At 44.6% G+C, this 23,666-nt stretch overlaps 1 protein-coding gene across 1 annotated transcript in view; it reads left to right on the forward strand.

Annotated features, from left to right (window-relative positions):
* stk3 (serine/threonine kinase 3 (STE20 homolog, yeast)) overlaps positions 1–23,666 on the forward strand; it is a 41,695-nt gene that overhangs the window by 15,658 nt on the left and 2,371 nt on the right. Inside the window, exons 7-10 of the mRNA XM_055893185.1 lie at positions 6,553–6,690; positions 7,077–7,199; positions 7,692–7,893; positions 10,254–10,441. Of these exons, the coding sequence (XP_055749160.1) occupies positions 6,553–6,690; positions 7,077–7,199; positions 7,692–7,893; positions 10,254–10,441 (651 nt within the window). The remainder of the gene's footprint in view (positions 1–6,552; positions 6,691–7,076; positions 7,200–7,691; positions 7,894–10,253; positions 10,442–23,666) is intronic.

Genomic DNA, 23,666 nt, shown 5'->3' on the forward strand with positions numbered 1-23,666 from the left:
GGGGGGATACCTAGTCAGTTGGAAAGGGGGGGGTACCTAGTCAGTTGGAAAGGGGGGGATACCTAGTCAGTTGGAAAGGGGGGGATACCTAGTCAGTTGGAAAGGGGGGGATACCTAGTCAGTTGGAAAGGGGGGGATACCTAGTCAGTTGGAAAGGGGGGGATACCTAGTCAGTTGGAAAGGGGGGGATACCTAGTCAGTTGGAAAGGGGGGGATACCTAGTCAGTTGGAAAGGGGGGGATACCTAGTCAGTTGGAAAGGGGGGGATACCTAGTCAGTTGGAAAGGGGGGGATACCTAGTCAGTTGGAAAGGGGGGGATACCTAGTCAGTTGGAAAGGGGGGGTACCTAGTCAGTTGGAAAGGGGGGGATACCTAGTCAGTTGGAAAGGGGGGGATACCTAGTCAGTTGGAAAGGGGGGTACCTAGTCAGTTGGAAAGGGGGGTACCTAGTCAGTTGGAAAGGGGGATACCTAGTCAGTTGGAAAGGGGGATACCTAGTCAGTTGGAAAGGGGGGTACCTAGTCAGTTGGAAAGGGGGGTACCTAGTCAGTTGGAAAGGGGGGGATACCTAGTCAGTTGGAAAGGGGGGGGATACCTAGTCAGTTGGAAAGGGGGATACCTAGTCAGTTGGAAAGGGGGGGATACCTAGTCAGTTGGAAAGGGGGGGGGGATACCTAGTCAGTTGGAAAGGGAGGGGGATACCTAGTCAGTTGGAAAGGGGGGGGGGATACCTAGTCAGTTGGAAAGGGGGGGGGATACCTAGTCAGTTGGAAAGGGGGGGATACCTAGTCAGTTGGAAAGGGGGGTACCTAGTCAGTTGGAAAGGGGGGGATACCTAGTCAGTTGGAAAGGGGGATACCTAGTCAGTTGGAAAGGGGGGGATACCTAGTCAGTTGGAAAGGTGGGGATACCTAGTCAGTTGGAAAGGGGGGTACCTAGTCAGTTGGAAAGGGGGGGATACCTAGTCAGTTGGAAAGGGGGGGATACCTAGTCAGTTGGAAAGGGGGGTACCTAGTCAGTTGGAAAGGGGGGTACCTAGTCAGTTGGAAAGGGGGGTACCTAGTCAGTTGGAAAGGGGGGGGGGATACCTAGTCAATTGGAAAGGGAGGGGGATACCTAGTCAGTTGGAAAGGGGGGGATACCTAGTCAGTTGGAAAGGGGGGGATACCTAGTCAGTTGGAAAGGGGGGGGATACCTAGTCAGTTGGAAAGGGGGGGGATACCTAGTCAGTTGGAAAGGGGGGGGGATACCTAGTCAGTTGGAAAGGGGGGGGATACCTAGTCAGTTGGAAAGGGGGGGGGATACCTAGTCAGTTGGAAAGGGGGGGGATACCTAGTCAGTTGGAAAGGGAAAGGGGGGGGATACCTAGTCAGTTGGAAAGGGAGGGGGATACCTAGTCAGTTGGAAAGGGAGGGGGATACCTAGTCAGTTGGAAAGGGGGGGATACCTAGTCAGTTGGAAAGGGAGGGGGATACCTAGTCAGTTGGAAAGGGAGGGGGATACCTAGTCAGTTGGAAAGGGGGGGGGATACCTAGTCAGTTGGAAAGGGAGGGGGATACCTAGTCAGTTGGAAAGGGAGGGGGATACCTAGTCAGTTGGAAAGGGGGGGGGATACCTAGTCAGTTGGAAAGGGGGGGGGGATACCTAGTCAGTTGGAAGGGGGGGGGGGGTACCTAGTCAGTTGGAAAGGGAGGGGGATACCTAGTCAGTTGGAAAGGGGGGGGGGGTACCTAGTCAGTTGGAAAGGGAGGGGGGGATACCTAGTCAGTTGGAAAGGGAGGGGGGGGATACCTAGTCAGTTGGAAAGGGGGGGGATACCTAGTCAGTTGGAAAAGGAGGGGGATACCTAGTCAGTTGGAAAGGGGGGTTTACCTAGTCAGTTGGAAAGGGGGGGGGGATACGTAGTCAGTTGGAAAGGGAGGGGGATACCTAGTCAGTTGGAAAGGGGGGGTTACCTAGTCAGTTGGAAAGGGGGGGATACCTAGTCAGTTGGAAAGGGGGGTACCTAGTCAGTTGGAAAGGGGGGTACCTAGTCAGTTGGAAAGGGGGGTACCTAGTCAGTTGGAAAGGGGGGGGGGATACCTAGTCAATTGGAAAGGGAGGGGGATACCTAGTCAGTTGGAAAGGGGGGGGATACCTAGTCAGTTGGAAAGGGGGGGATACCTAGTCAGTTGGAAAGGGGGGGGATACCTAGTCAGTTGGAAAGGGGGGGGATACCTAGTCAGTTGGAAAGGGGGGGGGATACCTAGTCAGTTGGAAAGGGGGGGGGGGATACCTAGTCAGTTGGAAAGGGGGGGGGGGATACCTAGTCAGTTGGAAAGGGAAAGGGGGGGGATACCTAGTCAGTTGGAAAGGGAAAGGGGGGGGATACCTAGTCAGTTGGAAAGGGAGGGGGATACCTAGTCAGTTGGAAAGGGAGGGGGATACCTAGTCAGTTGGAAAGGGAGGGGGATACCTAGTCATTTGGAAAGGGGGGGATACCTAGTCAGTTGGAAAGGGAGGGGGATACCTAGTCAGTTGGAAAGGGGGGGGGATACCTAGTCAGTTGGAAAGGGGGGGGATACCTAGTCAGTTGGAAGGGGGGGGGGGGGGTACCTAGTCAGTTGGAAAGGGGGGGGGGGGGGTACCTAGTCAGTTGGAAAGGGAGGGGGGGGATACCTAGTCAGTTGGAAAGGGAGGGGGGGGATACCTAGTCAGTTGGAAAGGGGGGGGATACCTAGTCAGTTGGAAAAGGAGGGGGATACCTAGTCAGTTGGAAAGGGGGGTTTACCTAGTCAGTTGGAAAGGGGGGGGGGATACGTAGTCAGTTGGAAAGGGAGGGGGATACCTAGTCAGTTGGAAAGGGGGGGTTACCTAGTCAGTTGGAAAGGGGGGATACCTAGTCAGTTGTACAACTGAAATGTGTCTTCCTCATTTAACCCAACCCCTCTGAATCAGAGAGGTGTGGGGGGGTGGCCTTCCTGAATCCACCTCCTAGCTAATGACTCGTTGGCGGCTATAGCTGTAAAATTAGGAATCTGGAATACTCCAGACAACTTTGATTCTGAGAGATCCAGGTTTTGATCAAATCCCCTCCCAAAAAATGTGATTTGTCACATGCTTGATAAACAACAGGTGTAGACTACCAGTGAAATGCTTCCGGGTCCTTTTCACACAATGCAGAGTTAAAGATAAATATAGTGACACGAGGAATAAATACACAGTGAATTACAATAACCAGTAAAAATAACATGGTTATATACAGGGAGTACCAGGTTATAACATGGCTATATACAGGGAGTACCAGGTAATAACATGGCTATATACAGGGAGTACCAGGTTATAACATGGCTATATACAGGGAGTACCAGGTAATAACATGGCTATATACAGGGAGTACCGGGTAATAACATGGCTATATACAGGGAGTACCAGGTAATAACATGGCTATATACAGGGAGTACCAGGTAATAACATGGCTATATACAGGGAGTACCGGGTAATAACATGGCTATATACAGGGAGTACCGGGTAATAACATGGCTATATACAGGGAGTACCAGGTAATAACATGGTTATATACAGGGAGTACCAGGTAATAACGTGGCTATATACAGGAGTACCAGGTAATAACATGGCTATATACACTGGGTACCAGGTAATAACATGGCTATATACAGGGAGTACCAGGTAATAACATGGCTATATACAGGGAGTACCAGGTAATAACCTGGCTATATACAGGGAGTACCAGGTAATAACCTGGCTATATACAGGGAGTACCAGGTAATAACCTGGCTATATACAGGGAGTACCAGGTAATAACATGGCTATATACAGGGAGCACCAGGTAATAACATGGCTATATACACTGGGTACCAGGTAATAACGTGGCTATATACAGGGAGTACCAGGTAATAACCTGGCTATATACAGGGAGTACCAGGTAATAACCTGGCTATATACAGGGAGTACCAGGTAATAACCTGGCTATATACAGGGAGTACCAGGTAATAACCTGGCTATATACAGGGAGTACCAGGTAATAACCTGGCTATATACAGGGAGTACCAGGTAATAACCTGGCTATATACAGGGAGTACCAGGTAATAACCTGGCTATATACAGGGAGTACCAGGTAATAACCTGGCTATATACAGGGAGTACCAGGTAATAACATGGCTATATACAGGGAGTACCAGGTAATAACCTGGCTATATACAGGGAGTACCAGGTAATAACCTGGCTATATACAGGGAGTACCAGGTAATAACCTGGCTATATACAGGGAGTACCAGGTAATAACCTGGCTATATACAGGGAGTACCGGGTAATAACCTGGCTATATACAGGGAGTACCGGGTAATAACCTGGCTGTATACAGGGAGTACCGGGTAATAACCTGGCTGTATACAGGGAGTACCGGGTAATAACCTGGCTGTATACAGGGAGTACCGGGTAATAACATGACTGTATACAGGGAGTACCGGGTAATAACATGGCTTTATACAGGGAGTACCGGGTAATAACATGGCTTTATACAGGGAGTACCGGGTAATAACCTGGCTGTATACAGGGAGTACCGGGTAATAACATGACTGTATACAGGGAGTACCGGGTAATAACATGGCTTTATACAGGGAGTACCGGGTAATAACATGGCTTTATACAGGGAGTACCGGGTAATAACATGGCTTTATACAGGGAGTACCGGGTAATAACATGGCTATATACAGGGAGTACCGGGTAATAACATGGCTTTATACAGGGAGTACCGGGTAATAACCTGGCTATATACAGGGAGTACCGGGTAATAACCTGGCTATATACAGGGAGTACCGGGTAATAACCTGGCTATATACAGGGAGTACCGGGTAATAACCTGGCTATATACAGGGAGTACCGGGTAATAACCTGGCTATATACAGGGAGTACCGGGTAATAACCTGGCTATATACAGGGAGTACCGGGTAATAACCTGGCTATATACAGGGAGTACCGGGTAATAACCTGGCTATATACAGGGAGTACCGGGTAATAACCTGGCTATATACAGGGAGTACCGGGTAATAACCTGGCTATATACAGGGAGTACCGGGTAATAACCTGGCTATATACAGGGAGTACCGGGTAATAACCTGGCTATATACAGGGAGTACCGGGTAATAACCTGGCTATATACAGGGAGCACCGGGTAATAACATGGCTATATACGCTGGGTACCAGGTAATAACATGGCTATATACACTGGGTACCAGGTAATAACATGGCTATATACAGGGAGTACCAGGTAATAACGTGGCTATATACGCTGGGTACCAGGTAATAACGTGGCTATATACGCTGGGTACCAGGTAATAACATGGCTATATACAGGGAGCACCAGGTAATAACATGGCTATATACAGGGAGTACCAGGTAATAACATGGCTATATACAGGGAGCACCAGGTAATAACATGGCTATATACAGGGAGTACCGGGTAATAACATGGCTATATACAGGGAGCACCGGGTAATAACCTGGCTATATACAGGGAGTACCAGGTAATAACCTGGCTATATACAGGGAGTACCAGGTAATAACATGGCTATATACAGGGAGTACCAGGTAATAACATGGCTATATACACGGAGTACCAGGTAATAATATGGATATATACAGGGAGCACCAGGTAATAACATGGCTATATACACTGGGTACCAGGTAATAACATGGCTATATACACTGGGTACCAGGTAATAACATGGCTATATACAGGGAGTACCAGGTAATAACGTGGCTATATACAGGAAGTACCGGGTAATAACGTGGCTATATACAGGGAGTACCAGGTAATAGCATGGCTATATACAGGGAGTACCAGGTAATAACATGGCTATATACAGGAAGTACCGGGTAATAACGTGGCTATATACAGGATAAATAATAGACAGTAGCAGCAGCGTGTGTGGGTAGAGTCCACTGTGTAGGGGTGTCGGGGTAGAGTCCAGCGTGTGTGGGTAGAGTCCACTGTGTAGGGGTGTCGGTGTAGAGTCCAGCGTGTGTGGGTAGAGTCCACTGTGTAGGGGTGTCGGTGTAGAGTCCAGCGTGTGTGGGTAGAGTCCACTGTGTAGGGGTGTCGGTGTAGAGTCCAGCGCGTGTGCATAGAGTGTAAAAAAAATAAGGTCAATACAGGTAGTCCGGATAGCTGTTTAGCAGTCTTGTTTAGTAGTCTTATGGCTTGGAGTAGAAGCTGGTCAGGGTCCTGTTGGTTCCAGACTTGTTGCGTCGGTACCGCTTGCCTTGCGGTCGCAGAGAGAACAATCTGTGACTTGGGTGACTGGAGTCTTTAACAATTCTTTAGGCCTTCCTCTGACACCGCCTGGTATAGAGATCCTGGATGGCAGCGAGCTTGTCCCCAGTGATGTACTGGGCTGTACGCACTACCCTCTGTAGCACCTTACGGTCGGGGGCCTTGCGGTTGCCGTACCAAGCGGTCAATAGGCGTTCATTAGGGTTTACATTGAGGCTTCTGTCCTACCTGCTTCACACAGTGTTTTCTGTCTCTCCTTCCTCTGTATTACTGTCAGGCTATTTTCATGATCCCAACCAACCCACCACCTACGTTCAGGAAGCCTGAGCTGTGGACAGACGACTTCACACACTTTGTAAAGAAATGTCTGGTGAAGAACCCAGAACAGAGAGCTACAGCCACACAACTACTACAGGTGAGACGCACGCAACTACTACAGGTGAGACGCACACAACTACTACAGGTGAGACGCACGCAACTACTACAGGTGAGACACACGCAACTACTACAGGTGAGACACACGCAACTACTACAGGTGAGACACACGCAACTACTACAGGTGAGACGCACGCAACTACTACAGGTGAGACAGACTTCTGTGTGCTCATACAAAAACATACTCGGTCATCTTCACTAGCTCATCCGAGTAGCACCTGGACATTTGTCTGTCTACGCTGTCTCTATGCTACTACAGGTGAGACTGGCTGCTGTTCCTTCGTCTATGAACATATATTAGAAACACTGTCTGTCCTGCAGAGCTTCGTCAACTTACTGCCTTCCTCCTCTCCCTCTCTCCTGTAGCATCCGTTCATCACGGCAGCCAAGCCAGTCACCATCCTGAGAGACCTGATCACTGAGTCCATGGAGATGAAGGTTAAGAGACACCAGGAGCAGCAGAGAGAGCTGGAGCAGGAGGACGACTCTGTACGTCTAGTCTATCAATCAAATGTATTGATAAAGCCCCTTCTTACATCAGCAGAAGTCACAAAGTGCTGTACAGAAACCCAGCCTAAAACCCCAAACAGCTAGAATGCAGGTGTAGAAGCACGGTGGCTAGGAAAAACTCCCTAGAAAGGCCAGAACCTAGGAAGAAACCTAGAGAGGAACCAGGCTATGAGGGGTGGCCAGTCCTCTTCTGGCTGTGCCGGGTGGAGATTATAACAGAACTATGCCAAGATGTTCAAAATGTTCATAAATGACCAGCATGGTATAGTGTGTAGACCAGTGAAACAAAATCTCAGTTTTATCCATTTTAAATTTGGTCTGTAACACAACAATGTGTAAAAGGTTGAGGGGGTGTGAGAACTTTCTGAAGGCTCTGTACGAATGAAGTCAGTACCTTACTGGCCAACAACTAAAAAATCAACTTTAGAAGTTAGTTTGATTGACCTGACCGTCCTCTCTCTCTGCGTCCAGGAAGAGGAGGTGGAGGTGGACTCCCACACCATGGTGAAGTCTGGGTCAGAGGGGGCTGGCACCATGAGAGCTACCAGCACCATGAGTGACGGAGCTCAGACCATGATCGAACACGGCAGTACCATGTTAGAGGCAGACCTGGGAACTATGGTCATCAATAGTGATGAGGAGGACGAGGACAACGACGAAGGCTCCATGAGGAGTGAGTAGAGCTTGTAACTAACATATTGGGATCATTTAGTTTCTATATTTAATTGATTATCATGAGCTGTTCAGTATAGTACCGTAGTCTCTGTTTGACACATGATAATACAGACTTCAACAGGTAAACTGATATCTAATGTACAGAAGTATTCAGACCCTTTGCTACGAGACTCCAAATTGAGCTCAGGTGCATCCTGTTTCCATTGATCATCCTTGATGTTTCTATAACTTGATTGGAGTCCAACTGTGATAAATTAAATTGATTGGACATGATTTGTCTATATGAGGTCCAACAGTTGACATGCAGAAACTATACCATGAAGTCCAAGGAACTGTCTGTAGATTGCCGAGATGGAAACTTTCAACACAATTCTAAGAGCACAGTGGTCTCAATCACTGGGAAGTGGAGACGATATAAAACTACCCAGACTCTGCCCCGGAGCCGAGCCGAGCCACCGGGACTCTGCCCCGGAGCCGAGCCGAGCCACCGGGACTCTGCCCCGGAGCCGAGCCGAGCCACCGGGACTCTGCCCCGGAGCCGAGCCGAGCCACCGGGACTCTGCCCCGGAGCCGAGCCGAGCCACCGGGACTCTGCCCCGGAGCCGAGCCGAGCCACCGGGACTCTGCCCCGGAGCCGAGCCGAGCCACCAGGACTCTGCCCCGGAGCCGAGCCGAGCCACCGGGACTCTGCCCCGGAGCCGAGCCGAGCCACCCGGACTCTGCCTGCCAGAAGGACAACTGTCTCTACAGCTCTTCACCCATCTGGGCTTTATGGGACAGTGGCCAGGCCACTCCTGACAAAGTCACATGACCGCACGCCAGGAGTTTGCATAAAGTCCGGTGAAAGACGACGCATAAGGCAAAAGATTCTGTGGTCTGATGAGACAAAACTGGAACTCTTTGGCCTGAATGCAAAGCGCTCTGTCTGGAGAGAACCAGGCACAGCTCATCACCCGCCTAACACCATCCCCACCGTGAAGCATGGTGGTGGCAACATCCCCACCGTGAAGCATGGTGGTGGCAGCATCCCCACCGTGAAGCATGGTGGTGGCAACATCCCCACCGTGAAGCATGGTGGCAGCATCCCCACCGTGAAGCATGGTGGTGGCAACATCCCCACCGTGAAGCATGGTGGTGGCAGCATCCCTACCGTGAAGCATGGTGGTGGCAACATCCCTACAGTGAAGCATGGTGGTGGCACCATCCCTACAGTGAAGCATGGTGGTGGCACCATCCCTACAGTGAAGCATGGTGGTGGCACCATCCCTACAGTGAAGCATGGTGGTGGCACCATCCCTACAGTGAAGCATGGTGGTGGCACCATCCCTACAGTGAAGCATGGTGGTGGCACCATCCCTACCGTGAAGCATGGTGGTGGCAGCATCCATACCGTGAAGCATAGTGGTGGCAGCATCCATACCGTGAAGCATAGTGGTGGCAGCATCCCTACCGTGAAGCATAGTGGTGGCAGCATCCCTACCGTGAAGCATAGTGGTGGCAGCATCCCACACGGTGAAGCATGGTGGTGGCACCATCACTACCGTGAAGCATGGTGGTGGCAGCATCCCTACCGTGAAGCATGGTGGTGGCAGCATCCCTACCGTGAAGCATGGTGGTGGCAGCATCCCTACCGTGAAGCATGGTGGTGGCACCATCCCTACAGTGAAGCATGGTGGTGGCACCATCACTACCGTGAAGCATGGTGGTGGCAGCATCCCTACCGTGAAGCATGGTGGAGGCAGCATCCCTACCGTGAAGCATGGTGGTGGCAGCATCCCTACCGTGAAGCATGGTGGTGGCAGCATCCCTACCGTGAAGCATGGTGGCAGCATCCCTACCGTGAAGCATGGTGGTGGCAACATCCCTACCGTGAAGCATGGTGGTGGCAGCATCCCTACCGTGAAGCATGGTGGTGACAACATCCCTACAGTGAAGCATGGTGGTGGTGGAAAAAATACAGATTTGCACAGCTGATCCAGACACGCCCAAGACAACTGCCTTTCTAGGGAGTTTTTCCTAGCCACCGTGCTTCTACACCTGCATTGCTTGCTGTTTGGGGTTTTAGGCTGGGTTTCTGTACAGCACTTTGATATATCAGCTGATGTGTTTATAAAGCCTTTATTACATTTGATTGGTGGCGATTACAGCTTTGAGTTCAATCAAAGGTGCTTCTACAAAGTATTGACTAGGGCGTGTGAATACTTATGTAAATTAAATATTACTGTATTTCATTTTCAATAACTTTGTGTAGATGGGGGAAATCAATTTATTCCATTTTGAATTCAGGCGGTAACAACATGTGGAATAAGTCCAGGGGTGTGAATACTTTAGTAAAGGAGATGTTTCCTCTCTCCCCAGGACACCCCACCTCCCAGCAGGCCCTGAGACCCTCCTTCATGGACTACTTTGACAAGCAGGACTCCAATAAGGTCCAACAGGAGAGCTATAACCATAACCAGCAGCAGGAACCAGGCTATCACATCAGCCAGGCTAAGAACGTCTTCCCTGACAACTGGAAGGTTCCTCAGGACGGAGACTTTGACTTTGTGAGTTACACCTAATCACCCATCCGTGGAACTACATATAGAACCATCCGTGGAACGACATATAGAACCATCCGTGGAACGACATATAGAACCATCCGTGGAACGACATATAGAACCATCCGTGGAACTACATATAGAACCATCCGTGGAACTACATATAGAACCATCCGTGGAACTACATATAGAACCATCCGTGGAACTACATATAGAACCATCCGTGGAACTACATATAGAACCATCCGTGGAACGACATATAGAACCATCCGTGGAACGACATATAGAACCATCCGTGGAACGACATATAGAACCATCCGTGGAACGACATATAGAACCATCCGTGGAACGACATATAGAACCATCCGTGGAACTACATATAGAACCATCCGTGGAACTACATATAGAACCATCTGTGGAACTACATATAGAACCATCCGTGGAACGACATATAGAACCATCCGTGGAACGACATATAGAACCATCCGTGGAACGACATATAGAACCATCCGTGGAACGACATATAGAACCATCCGTGGAACGACATATAGAACCATCCGTGGAACTACATATAGAACCATCCGTGGAACTACATATAGAACCATCTGTGGAACTACATATAGAACCATCCGTGGAACTACATATAGAACCATCCGTGGAACTACATATAGAACCATCCGTGGAACTACATATAGAACCATCCGTGGAACTACATATAGAACCATCCGTGGAACTACATATAGAACCATCCGTGGAACTACATATAGAACCATCCGTGGAGCTACATATAGAACCATCCGTGGAGCTACATATAGAACCATCCGTGGAACTACATATAGAACCATCCGTGGAACTACATATAGAACCATCCGTGGAGCTACATATAGAACTACATATAGAACCATCCATAGAACTACATATAGAACCATCCATAGAACTACATATAGAACCATCCGTGGAGCTACATATAGAACCATCCGTGGAGCTACATATAGAACCATCCATAGAACTACATATAGAACCATCCGTGGAGCTACATATAGAACCATCCGTGGAGCTACATATAGAACAACATATAGAACCATCCGTGGAACTACATATAGAACCATCCGTGGAACTACATATAGAACCATCCGTGGAACTACATATAGAACCATCCGTGGAGCTACATATAGAACCATCCGTAGAACTACATATAGAACCATCCGTGGAGCTACATATAGAACAACATATAGAACCATCCATAGAACTACATATAGAACCATCCGTGGAACTACATATAGAACCATCCGTGGAACTACATATAGAACCATCCGTGGAACTACATATAGAACCATCCGTGGAACTACATATAGAACCATCCGTGGAGCTACATATAGAACCATCCGTGGAACTACATATAGAACCATCCGTGGAGCTACATATAGAACAACATATAGAACCATCCATAGAACTACATATAGAACCATCCGTGGAACTACATATAGAACCATCCGTGGAACTACATATAGAACCATCCGTGGAACTACATATAGAACCATCCGTGGAACTACATATAGAACCATCCGTGGAGCTACATATAGAACTACATATAGAACCATCCGTGGAACTACATATAGAACCATCCGTGGAACTACATATAGAACCATCCGTGGAACTACATATAGAACCATCCGTGGAACTACATATAGAACCATCCGTGGAACTACATATAGAACAACATATAGAACCATCCATAGAACTACATATAGAACCATCCGTGGAACTACATATAGAACCATCCGTGGAGCTACATATAGAACCATCCGTGGAGCTACATATAGAACAACATATAGAACCATCCATAGAACTACATATAGAACCATCCGTGGAACTACATATAGAACCATCCGTGGAACTACATATAGAACCATCCGTGGAACGACATATAGAACCATCCGTGGAACGACATATAGAACCATCCGTGGAACGACATATAGAACCATCCGTGGAACTACATATAGAACCATCCGTGGAACTACATATGGAACTACATATAGAACCATCCGTGGAACTACATATAGAACCATCCGTGGAACTACATATAGAACCATCCGTGGAACTACATATAGAACCATCCGTGGAACTACATATAGAACCATCCGTGGAACGACATATAGAACCATCCGTGGAACTACATATAGAACCATCTGTGGAACTACATATAGAACCATCTGTGGAACTACATATAGAACCATCTGTGGAACTACATATAGAACCATCCGTGGAACGACATATAGAACCATCCGTGGAACTACATATAGAACCATCCGTGGAACTACATATAGAACCATCCGTGGAACTACATATAGAACCATCCGTGGAACTACATATAGAACCATCCGTGGAACTACATATAGAACCATCCGTGGAACTACATATAGAACCATCCGTGGAACGACATATAGAACCATCCGTGGAACGACATATAGAACCATCCGTGGAACGACATATAGAACCATCCGTGGAACTACATATAGAACCATCCGTGGAACTACATATAGGACTACATATAGAACCATCCATAGAACTACATATAGAACCATCCATAGAACTACATATAGAACCATCCATAGAACTACATATAGAACCATCCGTGGAGCTACATATAGAACCATCCGTGGAGATACATATAGAACCATCCATAGAACTACATATAGAACCATCCGTGGAGCTACATATAGAACCATCCGTGGAGCTACATATAGAACCATCCGTGGAACTACATATAGAACCATCCGTGGAACTACATATAGAACCATCCGTGGAACTACATATAGAACCATCCGTGGAACTACATATGGAACCATCCGTGGAGCTACATATAGAACCATCCGTAGAACTACATATAGAACCATCCGTGGAGCTACATATAGAACAACATATAGAACCATCCATAGAACTACATATAGAACCATCCGTGGAACTACATATAGAACCATCCGTGGAACTACATATAGAACCATCCGTGGAGCTACATATAGAACTACATATAGAACCATCCGTGGAACTACATATAGAACCATCCGTGGAACTACATATAGAACCATCCGTGGAACTACATATAGAACCATCCGTGGAACTACATATAGAACCATCCGTGGAACTACATATAGACCCATCCGTGGAATTACATATAGAACAACATATAGAACCATCCATAGAACTACATATAGAACCATCCGTGGAACTACATATAGAACCATCCGTGGAGCTACATATAGAACCATCCGTGGAACTACATATAGAACAACATATAGAACCATCCGTGGAACTACATATAGAACAACATATAGAACCATCCATAGAACTACATATAGAACCATCCATAGAACTACATATAGAACCATCCGTGGAGCTACATATAGAACCATCCGTGGAACTACATATAGAACCATCCGTGGAACTACATATAGAACCATCCGTGGAACTACATATAGAACCATCCGTGGAGCTACATATAGAACAACATATAGAACCATCCGTGGAACTACATATAGAACCATCCGTGGAACTACATATAGAACCATCCGTGGAACTACATATAGAACCATCCGTGGAGCTACATATAGAACCATCCGTGGAGCTACATATAGAACCATCCGTGGAACTACATATAGAACCATCCGTGGAACTACATATAGAACCATCCGTGGAACTACGTATAGAACCATCCGTAGAACTACATATAGAACCATCTGTAGAACTACATATAGAACCATCCGTGGAACTACATATAGAACCATCCGTGGAACTACATATACAACCATCCGTGGAACTACATATACAACCATCCGTGGAACTACATATAGAACCATCCGTGGAGCTACATATAGAACCATCCGTGGAGCTACATATAGAACCATCCGTGGAGCTACATATAGAACCATCTGTGGAACTACATATAGAACCATCCGTGGAGCTACATATAGAACCATCCGTGGAGCTACATATAGAACCATCTGTGGAACTACATATAGAACCATCTGTGGAACTACATATAGAACCATCTGTGGAACTACATATAGAACCATCCGTGGAACTACATATAGAACCATCCGTGGAACTACATATAGAACAACATATAGAACCATCCATAGAACTACATATAGAACCATCCGTGGAACTACATATAGAACCATCCGTGGAACTACATATAGAACAACATATAGAACCATCCATAGAACTACATATAGAACCATCCATAGAACTACATATAGAACCATCCATAGAACTACATATAGAACCATCCGTGGAGCTACATATAGAACCATCCGTGGAGCTACATATAGAACAACATATAGAACCATCCGTGGAACTACATATAGAACCATCCGTGGAACTACATATAGAACCATCCGTGGAGCTACGTATAGAACAACATATAGAACCATCCGTGGAACTACATATAGAACCATCCGTGGAACTACATATAGAACCATCCGTGGAACTACATATAGAACCATCCGTGGAACTACATATAGAACAACATATAGAACCATCCGTGGAACTACATATAGAACAACATATAGAACCATCCATGGAACTACATATAGAACTACATATAGAACCATCCGTGGAACTACATATAGAACCATCCGTGGAACTACATATAGAACCATCCGTGGAACTACATATAGAACAACATATAGAACCATCCGTGGAGCTACATATAGAACCATCCGTGGAACTACATATAGAACCATCCGTGAAACTATATATAGAACCATCCGTGGAGCTACATATAGAACTACATATAGAACCATCCGTGGAACTACATATAGAACCATCCGTGGAACTACATATAGAACCATCCGTGGAACTACATATAGAACAACATATAGAACCATCCGTGGAACTACATATAGAACTACATATAGAACAACATATAGAACCATCCATGGAACTACATATAGAACTACATATAGAACCATCCGTGGAGCTACATATAGAACCATCCGTGGAGCTACATATAGAACAACATATAGAACCATCCGTGGAACTACATATAGAACCATCCGTGGAACTACATATAGAACCATCCGTGGAACTACATATGGAACCATCCGTGGAGCTACATATAGAACCATCCGTAGAACTACATATAGAACCATCCGTGGAGCTACATATAGAACAACATATAGAACCATCCGTGGAACTACATATAGAACCATCCGTGGAACTACATATAGAACCATCCGTGGAACTACATATAGAACCATCCGTGGAGCTACATATAGAACTACATATAGAACCATCCGTGGAACTACATATAGAACCATCCGTGGAACTACATATAGAACCATCCGTGGAACTACATATAGAACCATCCGTGGAACTACATATAGAACCATCCGTGGAACTACATATAGAACAACATATAGAACCATCCATAGAACTACATATAGAACCATCCGTGGAACTACATATAGAACCATCCGTGGAGCTACATATAGAACCATCCGTGGAGCTACATATAGAACAACATATAGAACCATCCATAGAACTACATATAGAACCATCCGTGGAACTACATATAGAACCATCCGTGGAACTACATATAGAACCATCCGTGGAACGACATATAGAACCATCCGTGGAACGACATATAGAACCATCCGTGGAACTACATATAGAACCATCCGTGGAACTACATATAGAACCATCCGTGGAACTACATATGGAACTACATATAGAACCATCCGTGGAACTACATATAGAACCATCCGTGGAACTACATATAGAACCATCCGTGGAACTACATATAGAACCATCCGTGGAACGACATATAGAACCATCCGTGGAACGACATATAGAACCATCCGTGGAACTACATATAGAACCATCTGTGGAACTACATATAGAACCATCCGTGGAACTACATATAGAACCATCTGTGGAACTACATATAGAACCATCCGTGGAACGACATATAGAACCATCCGTGGAACTACATATAGAACCATCCGTGGAACTACATATAGAACCATCCGTGGAACTACATATAGAACCATCCGTGGAACTACATATAGAACCATCCGTGGAACTACATATAGAACCATCCATGGAACTACATATAGAACCATCCGTGGAACTACATATAGAACCATCCGTGGAACTACATATAGAACCATCCGTGGAACTACATATAGAACCATCCGTGGAACTACATATAGAACCATCCGTGGAGCTACATATAGAACCATCCGTGGAACTACATATAGAACCATCCGTGGAACTACATATAGAACCATCCGTGGAGCTACATATAGAACCATCCGTGGAACTACATATAGAACCATCCGTGGAACTACATATAGAACCATCCGTGGAACTACATATAGAACCATCCGTGGAACTACATATAGGACTACATATAGAACCATCCATAGAACTACATATAGAACCATCCATAGAACTACATATAGAACCATCCATAGAACTACATATAGAACCATCCGTGGAGCTACATATAGAACCATCCGTGGAGATACATATAGAACCATCCATAGAACTACATATAGAACCATCCGTGGAGCTACATATAGAACCATCCGTGGAACTACATATAGAACCATCCATGGAACTACATATAGAACCATCCGTGGAACTACATATAGAACCATCCGTGGAACTACATATGGAACCATCCGTGGAGCTACATATAGAACCATCCGTAGAACTACATATAGAACCATCCGTGGAGCTACATATAGAACAACATATAGAACCATCCATAGAACTACATATAGAACCATCAGTGGAACTACATATAGAACCATCCGTGGAACTACATATAGAACCATCCGTGGAGCTACATATAGAACTACATATAGAACCATCCGTGGAACTACATATAGAACCATCCGTGGAACTACATATAGAACCATCCGTGGAACTACATATAGAACCATCCGTGGAACTACATATAGAACCATCCGTGGAATTACATATAGAACAACATATAGAACCATCCATAGAACTACATATAGAACCATCCGTGGAACTACATATAGAACCATCCGTGGAGCTACATATAGAACCATCCGTGGAACTACATATAGAACAACATATAGAACCATCCATAGAACTACATATAGAACCATCCATAGAACTACATATAGAACCATCCGTGGAGCTACATATAGAACCATCCGTGGAACTACATATAGAACCATCCGTGGAACTACATATAGAACCATCCGTGGAGCTACATATAGAACAACATATAGAACCATCCGTGGAACTACATATAGAACCATCCGTGGAACTACATATAGAACCATCCGTGGAACTACATATAGAACCATCCGTGGAGCTACATATAGAACCATCCGTGGAGCTACATATAGAACCATCCGTGGAACTACATATAGAACCATCCGTGGAACTACATATAGAACCATCCGTGGAACTACATATAGAACCATCCGTGGAGCTACATATAGAACAACATATAGAACCATCCATAGAACTACATATAGAACCATCCGTGGAACTACATATAGAACCATCCGTGGAACTACATATAGAACCATCCGTGGAACTACATATAGAACCATCTGTGGAGCTACATATAGAACTACATATAGAACCATCCGTGGAACTACATATAGAACCATCCGTGGAACTACGTATAGAACCATCCGTAGAACTACATATAGAACCATCTGTAGAACTACATATAGAACCATCCGTGGAACTACATATAGAACCATCCGTGGAACTACATATACAACCATCCGTGGAACTACATATAGAACCATCCGTGGAACTACATATAGAACCATCCGTGGAGCTACATATAGAACCAGCCGTGGAGCTACATATAGAACCATCCGTGGAGCTACATATAGAACCATCTGTGGAACTACATATAGAACCATCCGTGGAGCTACATATAGAACCATCCGTGGAGCTACATATAGAACCATCTGTGGAACTACATATAGAACCATCCGTGGAACTACATATAGAACCATCCGTGGAACTACATATGGAACTACATATAGAACCATCCGTGGAACTACATATAGAACCATCCGTGGAACTACATATAGAACCATCCGTGGAACTACATATAGAACCATCCGTGGAACGACATATAGAACCATCCGTGGAACGACATATAGAACCATCCGTGGAACGACATATAGAACCATCCGTGGAACTACATATAGAACCATCTGTGGAACTACATATAGAACCATCCGTGGAACTACATATAGAACCATCCGTGGAACGACATATAGAACCATCCGTGGAACTACATATAGAACCATCCGTGGAACTACATATAGAACCATCCGTGGAACTACATATAGAACCATCCGTGGAACTACATATAGAACCATCCGTGGAACTACATATAGAACCATCCGTGGAACTACATATAGAACCATCCGTGGAACTACATATAGAACCATCCGTGGAACTACATATAGAACCATCCGTGGAACTACATATAGAACCATCCGTGGAGCTACATATAGAACCATCCGTGGAACTACATATAGAACCATCCGTGGAACTACATATAGAACCATCCGTGGAGCTACATATAGAACCATCCGTGGAACTACATATAGAACCATCCGTGGAACTACATATAGAACCATCCGTGGAACTACATATAGAACCATCCGTGGAACTACATATAGGACTACATATAGAACCATCCATAGAACTACATATAGAACCATCCATAGAACTACATATAGAACCATCCATGGAACTACATATAGAACCATCCGTGGAGCTACATATAGAACCATCCGTGGAGATACATATAGAACCATCCATAGAACTACATATAGAACCATCCGTGGAGCTACATATAGAACCATCCGTGGAACTACATATAGAACCATCCGTGGAACTACATATAGAACCATCCGTGGAACTACATATAGAACCATCCGTGGAACTACATATGGAACCATCCGTGGAGCTACATATAGAACCATCCGTAGAACTACATATAGAACCATCCGTGGAGCTACATATAGAACAACATATAGAACCATCCATAGAACTACATATAGAACCATCCGTGGAACTACATATAGAACCATCCGTGGAACTACATATAGAACCATCCGTGGAGCTACATATAGAACTACATATAGAACCATCCGTGGAACTACATATAGAACCATCCGTGGAACTACATATAGAACCATCCGTGGAACTACATATAGAACCATCCGTGGAACTACATATAGAACCATCCGTGGAACTACATATAGAACCATCCGTGGAATTACATATAGAACAACATATAGAACCATCCATAGAACTACATATAGAACCATCCGTAGAACTACATATAGAACCATCCGTGGAGCTACATATAGAACCATCCGTGGAACTACATATAGAACAACATATAGAACCATCCATAGAACTACATATAGAACCATCCATAGAACTACATATAGAACCATCCGTGGAGCTACATATAGAACCATCCGTGGAACTACATATAGAACCATCCTTGGAACTACATATAGAACCATCCGTGGAGCTACATATAGAACAACATATAGAACCATCCGTGGAACTACATATAGAACCATCCGTGGAACTACATATAGAACCATCCGTGGAACTACATATAGAACCATCCGTGGAGCTACATATAGAACCATCCGTGGAGCTACATATAGAACCATCCGTGGAACTACATATAGAACCATCCGTGGAACTACATATAGAACCATCCGTGGAACTACATATAGAACCATCCGTGGAGCTACATATAGAACAACATATAGAACCATCCATAGAACTACATATAGAACCATCCGTGGAACTACATATAGAACCATCCGTGGAACTACATATAGAACCATCCGTGGAACTACATATAGAACCATCTGTGGAGCTACATATAGAACTACATATAGAACCATCCGTGGAACTACATATAGAACCATCCGTGGAACTACGTATAGAACCATCCGTAGAACTACATATAGAACCATCTGTAGAACTACATATAGAACCATCCGTGGAACTACATATAGAACCATCCGTGGAACTACATATACAACCATCCGTGGAACTACATATAGAACCATCCGTGGAACTACATATAGAACCATCCGTGGAGCTACATATAGAACCATCCGTGGAGCTACATATAGAACCATCCGTGGAGCTACATATAGAACCATCTGTGGAACTACATATAGAACCATCCGTGGAACTACATATAGAACCATCCGTGGAACTACATATAGAACCATCCGTGGAGCTACATATAGAACCATCCGTGGAGCTACATATAGAACCATCCGTGGAACTACATATAGAACCATCCGTGGAACTACATATAGAACCATCCGTGGAACTACATATAGAACCATCCGTGGAGCTACATATAGAACAACATATAGAATCATCCATAGAACTACATATAGAACCATCCGTGGAACTACATATAGAACCATCCGTGGAACTACATATAGAACCATCCGTGGAACTACATATAGAACCATCCGTGGAACTACATATAGAACCATCTGTGGAGCTACATATAGAACTACATATAGAACCATCCGTGGAACTACATATAGAACCATCCGTGGAACTACGTATAGAACCATCCGTAGAACTACATATAGAACCATCTGTAGAACTACATATAGAACCATCCGTGGAACTACATATAGAACCATCCGTGGAACTACATATACAACCATCCGTGGAACTACATATAGAACCATCCGTGGAACTACATATAGAACCATCCGTGGAGCTACATATAGAACCATCCGTGGAGCTACATATAGAACCATCCGTGGAGCTACATATAGAACCATCTGTGGAACTACACATAGAACCATCCGTGGAGCTACATATAGAACCATCCGTGGAGCTACATATAGAACCATCTGTGGAACTACATATAGAACCATCTGTGGAACTACATATAGAACCATCTGTGGAACTACATATAGAACAACATATAGAACCATCCATAGAACTACATATAGAACCATCCGTGGAACTACATATAGAACCATCCGTGGAACTACATATAGAACAACATATAGAACCATCCATAGAACTACATATAGAACCATCCATAGAACTACATATAGAACCATCCATAGAACTACATATAGAACCATCCGTGGAGCTACATATAGAACCATCCGTGGAGCTACATATAGAACAACATATAGAACCATCCATAGAACTACATATAGAACCATCCGTGGAACTACATATAGAACCATCCGTGGAACTACATATAGAACCATCCGTGGAGCTACATATAGAACAACATATAGAACCATCCGTGGAACTACATATAGAACCATCCGTGGAACTACATATAGAACCATCCGTGGAACTACATATAGAACCATCCGTGGAACTACATATAGAACAACATATAGAACCATCCGTGGAACTACATATAGAACAACATATAGAACCATCCATGGAACTACATATAGAACTACATATAGAACCATCCGTGGAACTACATATAGAACCATCCGTGGAACTACATATAGAACCATCCGTGGAACTACATATAGAACAACATATAGAACCATCCGTGGAGCTACATATAGAACCATCCGTGGAACTACATATAGAACCATCCGTGGAACTATATATAGAACCATCCGTGGAGCTACATATAGAACTACATATAGAACCATCCGTGGAACTACATATAGAACCATCCGTGGAACTACATATAAGAACCATCCGTGGAACTACATATAGAACAACATATAGAACCATCCGTGGAACTACATATAGAACTACATATAGAACAACATATAGAACCATCCATGGAACTACATATAGAACTACATATAGAACCATCCGTGGAACTACATATAGAACTACATATAGAACAACATATAGAACCATCCATGGAACTACATATAGAACTACATATAGAACCATCCGTGGAACTACATATAGAACCATCCGTGGAACTACATATAGAACCATCCGTGGAACTACATATAGAACAACATATAGAACCATCCGTGGAGCTATATATAGAACCATCCGTGGAACTACATATAGAACCATCCGTGGAACTACATATAGAACCATCCGTGGAGCTACATATAGAACAACATATAGAACCATCCGTGGAACTACATATAGAACCATCCGTGGAACTACATATAGAACAACATATAGAACCATCCGTGGAACTACATATAGAACTACATATAGAACAACATATAGAACCATCCATGGAACTACATATAGAACCATCCGTGGAACTACATATAGAACCATCCGTGGAACTACATATAGAACCATCCGTGGAACTACATATAGAACAACATATAGAACCATCCGTGGAACTACATATAGAACTACATATAGAACAACATATAGAACCATCCGTGGAACTACATATAGAACTACATATAGAACCATCCGTGGAACTACATATAGAACCATCCGTGGAACTACATATAGAACTACATATAGAACCATCCGTGGAACTACATATAGAACTACATATAGAACAACATATAGAACCATCCGTGGAACTACATATAGAACTACATATAGAACCATCCGTGGAACTACATATAGAACCATCCGTGGAACTACATATAGAACTACATATAGAACCATCCGTGGAACTACATATAGAACTACATATAGAACAACATATAGAACCATCCGTAGAACTACATATAGAACCATCCGTGGAACTACATATAGAACTACATATAGAACAACATATAGAACCATCCGTAGAACTACATATAGAACCATCCGTAGAACTACATATAGAACCATCCGTAGAACTACATATAGAACCATCCATAGAACTACATATAGAACCATCCATAGAACTACATATAGAACCATCCATAGAACTACATATAGAACCATCCGTAGAACTACATATAGAACCATCCGTAGAACTACATATAGAACCATCCATAGAACTACATATAGAACCATCCGTAGAACTACATATAGAACCATCCGTGGAACTACATATAGAACTACATATAGAACCATCCGTGGAACTACATATAGAACCATCCGTGGAACTACATATAGAACTACATATAGAACCATCCGTGGAACTACATATAGAACTACATATAGAACAACATATAGAACCATCCGTGGAACTACATATAGAACTACATATAGAACCATCCGTGGAACTACATATAGAACCATC

This window comes from Salvelinus fontinalis, chromosome 32 (assembly GCF_029448725.1).
Source record: "Salvelinus fontinalis isolate EN_2023a chromosome 32, ASM2944872v1, whole genome shotgun sequence".
Lineage (NCBI taxonomy): Eukaryota > Metazoa > Chordata > Actinopteri > Salmoniformes > Salmonidae > Salvelinus > Salvelinus fontinalis.